This window comes from Podarcis bocagei (genome assembly GCF_964188305.1).
Source record: "Podarcis bocagei genome assembly, chromosome: Z".
NCBI lineage: Eukaryota > Metazoa > Chordata > Lepidosauria > Squamata > Lacertidae > Podarcis > Podarcis bocagei.
Window position 1 is genome coordinate 4,100,196 of NC_138140.1, and position 13,053 is coordinate 4,113,248.

Below are 13,053 nucleotides of genomic sequence, written 5' to 3' on the forward strand. Positions count from 1 at the left end.
TGCGCCCGTGCGCGCACCTCTCTGCCACTTCCTACCTCTACCTGTGGTTTGATTTATAGCGGCAAATGAGGGAGGCGGGAGGGGGCGGGGCAAGAAAGGGAATCGCCCTTCCCAAAGATGGCCGGGTTGGTTCTACTGGTTGCTTCTGCGCAAAACGGCCTGGGGCCCCTCTACTACCACCCGCAAAGATGGCCGCTCCGGCTTCAGGGCCGCTTCCGCGCCTGCGCGCAGCCGGGAGGGTTTCGCGGCGTGGTGCGGCCGCGGCTTACGATCGGCTTGGGGAAGTTGTGCTTGGGGGGGAGGCGCCTGCGATGGGCTCGCGCCGGGTCCGCGCTCTGCACCTGGCCTTCCTCCAGCAGCGGGTGCAGGCTCCCCGTCTGAGCGCCCGGAGGTGGCTCAGCGCCCGCCCGGCCCACGCGCCCAGGATGGAGTACCAGGTGAGGCACCGCCGGGGCGCCGGAGACCCCCTTGCAAGCCCGGCGGGGGTTGCGTCAGCCGGCGGGCAGGCAGGGATCCTCTTCCCACGCTCGCACCTGCTGCAACTATTGGTCGGTGGGCTGGTTCCGTGAAGCGGGGGTGCAAGCGACCCCCACTCCAAAGAAACGGAAGCCTCGGAGAGAGGCAGTAAAACACACACATGCAATTTCCCCCTTAAAGTTAAAGATATTAAACAAGCAAACAAAAAGACTAGTTTTGAAATTCGCACCAGCATTTCTAAGCGTCCAGGCAGCCACGAGTAAGCAGGAATGCTTTTTGCACGCGCCAAAAAGATTGCGGCGTGGACGCCTGCCTGATCTGCTTCTCTGTTTTGCATTGTTTTATATTTCGTTTCATTTCATTGGTGTGCGCGTGGTTAGTGATTTCTAACGCTGGCACCGAATTTTAATTCGGTTTCTTTCCGTTGCATTAGCTTTCTAGGCTGCAGTCCTGTTTTGTTTTGTTTTATTGGTGTGTTCATGGGGCGGGGTGGATTCTAGTGCTGGATATTAATTCGATTTCTTTGCGTGAGTTCAATAGGCTGTCGCCCTACCTTTTATTTTTCAAGTTCAGCCCTGGCGACTTACAGACGCGAGGAATGAATTTCCTTCCAAGCCGAATGTATTGCACATTGCGGGGGGACGGGGACCCGACTTTATACTGTACTTTCTTGTGTAGTAGATTCCGAGCCAGAAAGAGAAGGAACAAAACTATAGTGGCGAATCTACTACTACTACTACTACTACTACTACTACTACTACTACTACTATTTTGAAATAGGTAGTTGTATTAGTTTTTCCACAGATAAAACAGTAACCGCAAACAAAAGAAAGCAAAATTGGAGTACACGTTTGTCAGTTAGAGGCAAATCACTTTTAAAACAAGGGAGAGATATAGCCAGGTGATCGGAAGACCTGGCTCTCTTGAGGCATGTGCTTCCACATGTTTTTGGACTCCAAATCCCATCATCCTTTGCTGCTGGCTTTTCTGGCAAGGCATGAAGGGAGTCCAGCAGCGCCTAGAGGGTTGCACGTTCCCTGCTCTTAAGACCTCAGCAACAGATGTCTGTGGTCCGTTTTTTTTAGGTGCAGTTCTAGGGACTGAACTTGGGGAGGGAGCATTTGTATGCAAAGTTGTGTGCTCATTTGTTGATCTGGCTGGCCCCACAACCCAGCCTTCGCTGACTGGTGCCCTCCAGATGTTTTGAACTGTTTCCATCAGCGCCTAGCAAGCACATTTTGGACTCAGGTGGCAGTAGTAGTGCTCTAAGGCAGTGTTTCCCAAACGTTTTTGGGCAACGGCACACCTGTTAGCCGGAAAAAAACCTCGCGGCACACCACCATTAAAGCCCCGCCCCGTGACGTCAGCGCGCAGCGTCACGCCGGGAGGGACGCACAAAAGCGAAAGTTTTTTCCCTCCCCCTTGCCGGGGTGGGAGGAGGCAGCAGAGCGAGGGCAGCTGAGGCGGCGGCGGCTGTTGTGGTGGTGGCGGCGATAGCGGGCGGAGGAGGGGGCGGCGGCGGGAGTTGCTGCTGCTGTTGTTGCTGCTGCTGCCCGGACATGCCGGCCTCCTCCTCCTCCGCTGTCTCGCGATCCTCCCTTTTGCGCGCGCTGCCCCGCCGCTCGGCACCACCACCGCGGAGCCGCCCCCGGCTCGACGCGGATCCTCGCCGCCGCCGCCGCCTCTCACCGCCCGACTCGCCCGCCTTCCTCCCACGGCACACCAGCCGATGTCTCACGGCACACTAGTGTGCCGCGGAACACCGGTTGGGAAACACTGCTCTAAGGAATCATTCCCTGTTCTCAGTGGTCGATTTTGTTGTGATTTTATGCTTCCCACTCCACAATTGGCCCCATAGGGGTTTTTTTGTAGCCACCTACGGTAACTTGTTTCAGGTTAACATTCAATGCCTTTTTGTGTGTCCGTCCATCCATTTTAAACCTGCCTGTCTGGTGTCCTCAATATGTTGTTAAACCGCATGTTCCATCATTCCTGACCTTTGCCCAAGCTGACTGGGGCAGATGGGAGCCGGAGTCCATCAATATCTGGAGAGCCACTGATTAGCAACCCTTGTGTCAGTTGAATTTTTCAGGCATTGTCCACAGGGCTGGGCAATATTTGGCTTTCAACATCGCGATAAATCACTACCTAAACATTGCAATATTCCAATGTATCACAATGTCTGAAACAAGGATGGAGAGCAAGTATGGTAATGTCCTGACAACTGCTACTGCCGCTACTAGAGCAGATACATTTTTACTAACCATTAATCATAGTGAATACAAATAATCTGGGAAAATATTGAGGGGGGGAATTAAGTTTGGTGCATAAATGAAAATAAACTCAATGATTTCATGCTTCAGCTAAACCATTAAAGATTTCTGGAGAATATATTAATGTTCTATGCAGTTTTAAGGGCATTAAATTTAGTAAACTAATGTTAATTACACACATACAATTAAAAAATTATTTTCAACTAATTTAAGAGTTATTTAAGTACAGTGGTACCTCAGGTTACATACGCTTCAGGTTACAGGCTCCACTAACCCAGAAATACTGCTTCAGGTTAAGAACTTTGCTTCAGGATGAGAACAGAAATCGTGCTCCAGCGGCGCAGTGGCAGCAGGAAGCCCCATTAGCTAAAGTGGTGCTTCAGGTTAAGAACAGTTTCAGGTTAAGAACAGACCTCCAGAACGAATTAAGTTCTTAACCCGAGGTACCACTGTAATTTACACAAACCACAGCCCCACACCCCCATGACACCCTCCACATCTCACATACCCCCTCCCCCCCCACTTTTTCTTCCAAAACCACCACCACCACAACCTCATGAGCGGCTGCCTAAGCTTGGGTGGGTAGTTCTGATGGGAGCGACTCTGCATCTTAGGAAAACATTCGACGTGCCAACCTGGTTTGTGAAGCAGGAGCTGGCAGCAGATCTGTGGTTTTTTATTTGTTTTTAAGCCTAACCGGCTTCTCCACTCCCTTCACAAAGTTGTTGGAGCCAGGGTGGGAAGGTGGAATGAGGGTGAAAGGGATTTCCTAATCGATTTCATCAGAGCAGCTCACAGCCGACTCTTTCCTGACGATTGCCAATGGGAGAGGCGTTAATAGGGAGAGGAAGCCAGCTCTGACAAGGGGGCCACAGACGGGTGCATGCATTCTCACACATAGAGAGAGGAGGGAGGGGAAGAGGCTTAAACAACATAACCTACCAGCCTGGTGCCCCTAGCCTTGTTCTAAAACAAAAAATCAGTGTCTGCTCTGAGGACACCATAAAAAGGTAAAGGTACCCCTGCCCGAACGGGCCAGTCTTGACAGACTCTGGGGTTTGTGCGCCCATCTCACATCTATTGGCCGGGGGCCAGCGCTGTCCAGAGACACTTCCGGGTCACGTGGCCAGCGTGACAAAGCTGCATCTGGCGAGCCAGCGCAGCACACGGAACGCCGTTTACCTTCCCGCTGGAGTGGTACCTATTTATCTACTTGCACCCGGGGGTGCTTTCGAACTGCTAGGTTGGCAGGCGCTGGGACCGAGCAGCGGGAGCGCACCCCGCTGCGGGGATTCGAACCGCCGACCTTTCAATCGGCAAGCCCTAGGCGCTGAGGCTTTAACCCACAGCGCCACCCGCGTCCCTGCGAGGATACCATAGTTCCCAGTCATTCTGCCTTCATTTGTGAGCACCTGCTCTTGTGGTTTGCTGCCCCCTGCAGGAGAGAGCTAAGCCAGCAAAGCTATACAATTTGTGGGCAAAGTGACAATCAGCTTCACTGTTTCCCCCACATGATTAGCAATACAACTATCATGATGTGGCCTTTTTTTTTTTAATTGGGTTTTATAAACAAGAATAATGTTATGCAAACAAGTATACCAAGTTTTCTCATGCCATTTGTATACAGTCATACCTCATGTTACGTTTGCTTCATGATATGTTTTTTCAGGTTGCGTCCCACGGTGACCCGGAAGTACCGGAGAGGGTTACTTCCGGGTTTCGCCGCTCGTACATGCGCAGACGTGCAAAATGACGTCATGTGCAGAAGCGGCAAATCGCATGTGCACTGACGCACCACTGCAGGTTGCGTTCTATTCATGTTGCAAACGCGCCTCTGGAACGGAAACCCGTTCGCAACCAGAGGTACCACTGTATCACAAAAATAGCATAATAAATGTGGGAAAGTATCTACAACATATGTTTCATTATTAGTGGTCCATGTATAGGTTCTTGGTTCATGAATGGGTTTAAACCAGTGGTGGCCAACCTTGGCCCTCCAGCTGTTTTGGGACTACAAGTCCCATCATCCCTGACCACTGGTCCTGTTAGCTAGAGACGATGGAAATTGTAGTCCCAAAACAGCTGGAGGGGCAAGTTTGGTCATCACTGGTTTAAACAATTAAGAAGAAAGAAAGAAAGAAAGAAAAAGAAAGAAAGGGGGGAAGGGGGAATGGTGAGTGGGGTGGGGTGATTATGCTTCTATTCTTCTACTTAGTGGCGGGGTCAGTGTTACTTATATGGGCTCTCTTACTATTCACTTGTTGTATTTCCTTGGTGGTGAGAGAGGGTGGACTTTAAACAATATATAGAAAAATTGTCCAGGCCTAATTGTCTTATCTCCCCGCAGATAGAAACTACACACATCAGTAAGAGAGCATCGAGTAAAAATCTATACAGTGGTACCTCGGGTTACATACGCTTCAGGTTACATACACTTCAGGTTACAGACTCTTCTAATCCAGAAATAGTGCTTCAGGTTAAGAACTTTGCTTCAGGATGAGAACAGAATCCGTGCTCCGGCGGCGCGGTGGCAGTGGGAGGCCCCATTAGCTAAAGTGGTGCTTCAGGTTAAGAACAATTTCAGGTTAAGAAAGGACCTCTGGAATAAATTAAGTACTTAACCCGATGTACCACTGTACTGATTTTTATTTACTACATTTGTATCCTACCTTTCCTGTCTGCTTCCGGGGAACTATTTTCTGCTTCTTTTTAACATAGAGTATTTTTCCAAATGTGCAGCCTTAAGCAGTATAGTCAGTGCATCGTCTCATGGCCCTGCATGTGAGTTGGGTGAGGTGGTGGAGAAGTGAGAAAGTGATGAATGTGGCCAGAACTAGTAGCAAAAGTGCTTTTAGCACATTGCCTGCTCCTGGCCTATTGCCACCGGAGGCATCTTTATCAACTTGCCTTTACAAGCATGTCACTCCCTGCTGGGATATTCATGGTAACTACTCAGTAGACGTTATATTGGCCCTACTCAATAGATATGTCGAACTAGGATACAGTGGTACCTCGGATTAAGTATTTAATTCGTTTTGGAGATCCGTTCTTAACCTGAAACTGTTCTTAACCTGAAGACCACTTTAGCTAATGGGGCATCCCATTGCCTCCGTGCCACCGCCGCACGATTTCTGTTCTCATCCTGAAGTGGAGTCTGTTACCTGAAGCACTATTTCTGGGTTAGCAGAGTCTAACCTGAAGCGTATGTAACCTGAAGCGTATGTAACCCGAGGTACCAATGTATAGGGACGCGGGTGGCGCTATGGTCTAAACCAGTGTTTCCCAACCGGTGTTCCGCGGCACACTAGTGTGCCGCGAGACGTTGCCTGGTGTGCCGTGGGAGGGCGCTGGTGTGCGTGGCGCTGACGTCACGGGGCTGTAACGTGCCCCACATAGGTAGGCACACGCGGGGCGGCGAGCGAGCTCCCTCCCACATCCCATTGCCGCTCGCTTCGGCCGGCCTACTGGGCTGTCGCATGCGGAAGGCCTGCGCATGCGCGAGGTTTTCGCGCCTTCGGGATTCCCTTCACGCCTTCCTCCTCCCGGGTCCTTGAGAGCGCGGGAAGCGGCAGCGCGAGACCGGCGTTGAGCCTGGTAGGTATTGCGCTTGCCAAGGCAGTCATTTGGGAAATGAAAACTTGCAAAGCAAGCAACCAGTTCAATCTGAAGTACGTGTATGCTTAATATCCTGTATCTGAAACCTGTTCTGCCCCCTCCCCCACACTTGGTGCCATTTTCATCTACACATGCAGCAGAGTACCGTATTTTTCGCACTATAGGACGCACTTTTTCCCCTCCAAAAATGAAGGGGAAATGTGTGTGCGTCCTATGGTGCGAATGCAGGCTTTTGCTGAAGCCTGGAGAGCGAGAGGGGTCCGTGCGCACCGACCCCTCTCGCTCTCCAGGCTTCAGGAAGCTATCCCAAGTCTTGCAAGCCCGGCGGGATGTCCCGCGGGCTCGCAAGGCTTGCGGGCAGCAGCCTGCACCCAAAAGCTGGGGACAGCGGGGAGGTGCAGAGCCGCCACCCCGCTATTCCCCGACCTGATCTGGAGGCTGGCGGGGGGAGAAGCAAGCCTGCTTCTCCCCCCCCCCAGCCCCACAAGCTCGGGGGATAGGGGGATGGCGAAGCGCCGCCATCCCGCTATTCCCCGACCTGATCTGGAGGCTGGGGGTGGGAGAAGCAAGCCTGCTTCTCCCCCCCCCACCATCCCCACAACCTCCAGATCAGGTCGGGGAATAGCGGGATGGCAGCGCTCCGCCATCCCGCTATTCCACGACCTGATCTGGAGGCTGGGGGTGGGAGAAGCAAGCCTGCTTCTCCCCCCCACCATCCCCACAACCTCCAGATCAGGTCGGGGAATCGCGGAATGGCAGCGCTCCGCCATCCCGCGATTCCACGACCTGATCTGGAGGCTGGGGGTGGGAGAAGCAAGCCTGCTTCTCCCCCCCCACCATCCCCACAACCTCCAGATCAGGTCGGGGAATCGCGGGATGGCAGCGCTCTGCCATCCCGCTATTCCACGACCTGATCTGGAGGCTGGGGGTGGGAGAAGCAAGCCTGCTTCTCCCCCCCACCATCCCCACAACCTCCAGATCAGGTCGGGGAATCGCGGGATGGCAGCGCTCCGCCATCCCGCGATTCCGCGACCTGATCTGGAGGCTGGGGGTGGGAGAAGCAAGCCTGCTTCTCCCCCCCCCCACCATCCCCACAACCTCCAGATCAGGTCGGGGAATCGCAGGATGGCAGCGCTCCGCCATCCCGCGATTCCGCGACCTGATCTGGAGGCTGGGGGTGGGAGAAGCAAGCCTGCTTCTCCCCCCCCCCACCATCCCCACAACCTCCAGATCAGGTCGGGGAATCGCGGGATGGCAGCGCTCCGCCATCCCGCTATTCCCCGACCTGATCTGGAGGCTGGGGGTGGGAGAAGCAAGCCTGCTTCTCCCCCCCACCATCCCCACAACCTCCAGATCAGGTCGGGGAATCGCGGGATGGCAGCGCTCCGCCATCCCGCTATTCCACGACCTGATCTGGAGGCTGGGGGTGGGAGAAGCAAGCCTGCTTCTCCCCCCCCCCACCATCCCCACAACCTCCAGATCAGGTCGGGGAATCGCGGGATGGCAGCGCTCCGCCATCCCGCTATTCCACGACCTGATCTGGAGGCTGGGGGTGGGAGAAGCAAGCCTGCTTCTCCCCCCCACCATCCCCACAACCTCCAGATCAGGTCGGGGAATCGCGGGATGGCAGCGCTCCGCCATCCCGCTATTCCGCGACCTGATCTGGAGGCTGGGGGTGGGAGAAGCAAGCCTGCTTCTCCCCCCCACCAGCCCCACAACCTCCAGATCAGGTCGGGGAATCGCGGGATGGCAGCGCTCCGCCATCCCGCTATTCCGCGACCTGATCTGGAGGCTGGGGGTGGGAGAAGCAAGCCTGCTTCTCCCCCCCACCAGCCCCACAACCTCCAGGCTTCAGGAGAGCCCCACCGCCAGCCCCGCAAACTCGGGGGACAGTGGGAGAGGCGCAGCGCGCCATTCCCGCTGTCCCCGGACTTGGTTTGGAGGCTGGCGGAAGGCTTCCTCCTCCCCCAGCCCCGCAAGCTCCCAGAGCGATGCCAAAGCTGCACGCAGCTTCGGCATGGCTCTGAGTCCCGTTCTGGGGGAGGGGGAAGCTCGGGCTTCCCCGCCCCAGCCCCGCGCCTGGCGGGGGGGGGGATAAATTTTTTTCCCCTTTATTCCCCCCCCCCCAAATCTAGGTGCGTCCTATGGACCGGTGCGTCCAATAGTCCGAAAAATACGGTAAGTTGACCCAGAATAGTACCAATTCAGATGGCAGATGGGATGGACCTGCAAATAAAAACCTAGCATATTTGGAAGAGGGATGCTAGCCTAACCATTACCTTCTATGCTGTTACTATTTTATTATTATTATTTACATAAGTAAAAAGTGACCTTTCCCCATCTGGCATGGTGGTGTGCCTCGAGATTTTTTTCATGAAACAAGTGTGCCTTTACCCAAAAAAGGTTGGGAAACACTGGTCTAAACCATTGAGCCTCTTGGGCTTGCTGATCAGAAGGTTGGTGGTTCAGATCCCCGCGACGGGGTGAGCTCCTGTTGCTCTGTCCCAGCTCCTGCCAACCTAGCAGTTTGAAAGCACACCAAAAAGTGCAAGTAGGTACTGCTCCGGCGGGAAGGTAAACAGCGTTTCCGTGCGCTCCTCTGGTTTCAGTGTTCCGTTGCGCCAGAAGCGGCTTAGTCATGCTAGCCACATGACCTGGAAAAACTGCATACGAACGCCAGCTCCCTGGGCCTCTAAAGCGAGATGAATGTCGTTCGCGACTGGACTTAACTGTCAGGGGTCCTTTACCTTTTTAACTAGGGTATATCAATTTCAGTGTGTCTGCTGTCAAGAAAACTTAGTTGAGTGAAATCTAATGTTTTTAATTGTTTTTAGAAGTCTTAAAAAAGTCTTTAAAATTATTAATGATCTGGTTGCCACCTGGGGCTCCTTCAGAAGGAGCAGGATATAAATTGAATAAATAATAATAAATACATAAAGTGTGCTTGGGGCCTGAGATCTTTGTACCCATTTTACATAGCTGGCTGCGGTGCCTGATAAATTTCAAGTTTCACATAATTGGTTTTTGTTTTTGTTTTATAAAGGACATGGGCGGTGGAGGAACAGACTCTAAAAGAACCATTATCAGTCTGATACGATCTTGTGTACATTAAACATCGTCATATAAGCTAAGTAAGAAAGAATAAGGTAGACAGATTGTTTAATTTGATGGTTCATTTTTTGTTGCATCCTCACCTCTGCATCAGTGCAGTTGTAAATCAGTGTGTGTTATTCCGTGGGGCCTCTTAAACTTGACACAGCAGCACCCTGGCCCTCAGTATGCCCTCATCTGGCCAAAGGACTGCCTGCCTGAGGTGAAACTCAAAACCCAACGTCTGCTGTACTAAATCTAGCTGTTTCTTTATTAGGCCACGCCAGCTGATCATAACCTATAATTTGGAGGTGGGAGGAGAGATAAGAAGGAAAACAGGAGAACACTACACTAGTGACATGTTGTGAAGGAGTGGTTGGCTGCTGCTTGGTTGCGTAGGGCGTGCGGGGGGAGTAATAGCTTCCCCCAGAATGTAGGAAGTTACCTTATCCTGAGTCGGACCACTGACAGTCTAGCCTAGTGACTGGCAATGGTTCTCTGGAGTTTCAGGCAGGGACCCGCCGGGGCCTTCCACCTGGAAGCAGATGCTCCACCACTGAGCTATGGCCCTTCACTTAAGGAGAAAATAAAATTCCAGCCCTCTTGATTCTGTATGGGTTGAAGCTGCCATATGCAGAGCCAGGGCATTTGTTCCAACTAGCTCAGCATAGTCTACACCAGCCTTTCTCAACCTGTGGGTCCCCAGATGTTGTTGAACTACAACTCCCACCATCCCTAGCTAGCAAGGCCAGAGCTCAGGGATGATGGGAGTTGTAGTCCAGCAACATCTGGGGACCCACAGGTTGAGAATCGCTGGTCTACACCATGGGTAGGCAAACTAGGGCCCGGGGGTAAGATCCGGCCCAATTGCCTTCTAAATCCAGCCCACAGACAGTCCGGGAATCAGCGTGTTTTTACATGAGTAGAATGTGTCCTTTTATTTAAAATAAATGGGTTATTTGTGGGGCATAGGAGTTCGTTCATTCCCCCCCCCCAATATATATATATAGTCTGGCCCCCCCATAAGGTCCGAGGGACATTGGACTGGCCCCCTGCTGAAAAGGTTTGCTGACTCCTGGTCTACACTGATGAGCAGCAGCCCTCCAGAGCTTAAGGCAAGGGATTTTCCACAGAGAGAGTCCAGTAATTGGACATGGGACCTTTTGCCTGCAATGCCTTTCTACTGAGCGCACAGTCCGACCACTTTCGAGTGGAGCGCGGGAATAGCCTGATCCTCACCTCGCCTTGTGAGCTCAGCGTGCGTATAGTAATTCCACATCCCTGTGCCAGCAAGTACAGTATCTCACATACAAGGCAAATGAGGAAGTCGCTTATTATAGCAGTGGACAGCCCGTTACCCACCAGCTTGTAGCAGAGATATGCAGCCTATTTTTGAATAGGTTTCTATCCCTGTCCACTTAAATTGCTTTTCTGCAGAAAGTAGGTAAGGAGCTTGTTTCCCTCCAAGGTAAAAGGTAAAGGACGGTTAAGTCCAGTCAAAGGCGACTGTGGGGTTGCGGCGTTCATCTCGCTTTCAGGACAAGGGAGCTGGTGTTTGTCCACAGACAGCTTTCCGGGTCATGTGGCCGACAGGACTAAACGACTTCTGGCACAACAGAACACCGAAACCAGAGTACGGGCACGGTTACTCCATTCAGGACCAGGGAGTCCTCCACACCAGCCCGCCCTCTGTCCCCCCAAAACAGTACTTGTGTCTTGTCAGGATTCAACCTCAATCTGTTAGCTGCCATCCATCTGCCAACTGCCTCCAGACACTCACACAGGACCTTCACCGCCTTCACTGGTTCTGATTTAAGGGAGAGGTAGAGCTGGGTATCATCCGCATACTGATGAACACCCAGCCCAAACCCCCTGATGATCTCTCCCAGCGGCTTCATGTAGATGTTAAAAAGAATGGGGGAGAGGACAAAACCCTGAGGCACCCCACAAATGAGAGCCCAGGGGTCTGAACACTGATCCCCCAACACAATGTTCTGAACACGGCCCAGGAGGAAGGAGCGGAACCACGGCAAAACTCTGCTCCCAGCCCCTGTAGATGGTACAGAAGGATGTTATGGTTGACGGTATCAAAACCCGCTGAGAGATCCAGCGAAATGAGGAAACAGCTTTCACCCTTGTCCCTAGCCCACCTGAGATTATCAACCAGCGTGACCAAGGCAGTCTTATCTGGATCAAACTTCAGTTTGTTGGCTCTCTTCCAGTCCATTACCATTTAACTTTTAAGATGGCAAATTTAGGATGATCTTGGCATTCATGTGGGAGGAGGCAGTTCTCTGGGGAAACTGACCTCCCAGCTGTTCTCAGACTACAACTCCCAGTATCTTTAGCGATGCTGACTGGGGCTGATGGGATTGGAGTTGGGGCTGATTTTCTACCCCTGGTGTACATCATTTTGACAGAAAAGGAAGCTGCACTATGAACATTTTAAGTCCTTTTCAGGTTTATTAAAAGGACAGAATGAATAGCTAGCTGAGCTTTCCTTCTGGTCCATCTGGGGGCAGTTATTCAACACCACCTTCTTCATGGAGTTTGTTCACCATAATTTCTCAATCGCACTACAAATCTCAGCATCAGGCAAGCCATTCCCCCTCAGGTTCTTGGCCCCAGGTGTAATAATAGTGCTGACCTGTGTGTAAGAATTAATGTGGAAAAGCCTGTGAAGCACTTTTGAGGACTTTGGGGGGCAGCTGTGTAATACATATCATATAATAACATGTAGCTACCTCCCAATGATAATCCTTACAAAAGCCTTGTAAGGTAATGTTTATTAAATGTTCAGCCTGTTAGCTGATAGCCAGGTAAAGTGTCTCCAGGCAACTTACAAAACTTAAAAAAGCATAAAGCATAGCATAAAAGTATGTGTTTTTTGGGGGGGTCCATATACAGTGGTACCTCGGGTTACATACGCTTCAGGTTACATACGCTTCAGGTTACAGACTCCACTAACCCAGAAATATTACCTCGAGTTAAGAACTTTGCTTCAGGATGAGAACAGAAATCGTGCGGCGGCAGCAGGAGGCCCCATTAGCTAATGTGGTGCTTCAGGTTAAGAACAGTTTCAGGTTAAGAACAGACCTCCAGAACGAATTAAGCACTTAACCTGAGGTACCACTGTATTACAATTAAAAGCATACAGAAATCTGCAAATTGTGCCCTGTAAAACAGAAGCAAAACTTGGGTAGCAAAACAGCTTGGACCTGTTTACTCATGAGATTTCCTTACCCCACCTGTGCCCACTCGCTTTGTACAGTGAATTGGTGCGGCTACAGGTGCCAAACAACACCCGTCTTGCAATCGCTTAGTGTGGCAATGCCAACACTATGGAACTCCTGGCCTATTGAATTCAAGCCGGAGCCTTCACTGTACTCTTTTTCGTGCTTGCCAAGCCTACCCGGATGCTTAGAAAGTAGAAGTAATTTTAATCTGTTTTAGTATTTTAACTCCTGTATACTTTTTAAGGTTTGGTTGTGGTTTTTTCTTGATTTTAATAAATTTAATAAATCTTATTAAATAAATACGTAATAAATTAAACACATCCTGCAAAAATCTTCATAACTCTTCCAAAGTGCCTTAGAGG

At 51.5% G+C, this 13,053-nt stretch overlaps 1 protein-coding gene across 2 annotated transcripts in view; it reads left to right on the forward strand.

The window, feature by feature from the left end:
- Nucleotides 1–13,053, forward strand: part of FPGS (folylpolyglutamate synthase) — a 49,757-nt gene that overhangs the window by 3,328 nt on the left and 33,376 nt on the right. The window contains exon 1 of one of the 2 annotated variants that reach the window (XM_081179751.1): nt 176–437. The exons of the other annotated variant lie outside the window; for it this stretch is intronic. Within the exon in view, the coding sequence (XP_081035877.1) occupies nt 189–437 (249 nt within the window). The 5' untranslated portion in view covers nt 176–188. Of the gene's footprint in view, nt 1–175; nt 438–13,053 lie in introns of those variants that run through there. 2 annotated transcript variants of the gene reach the window in all.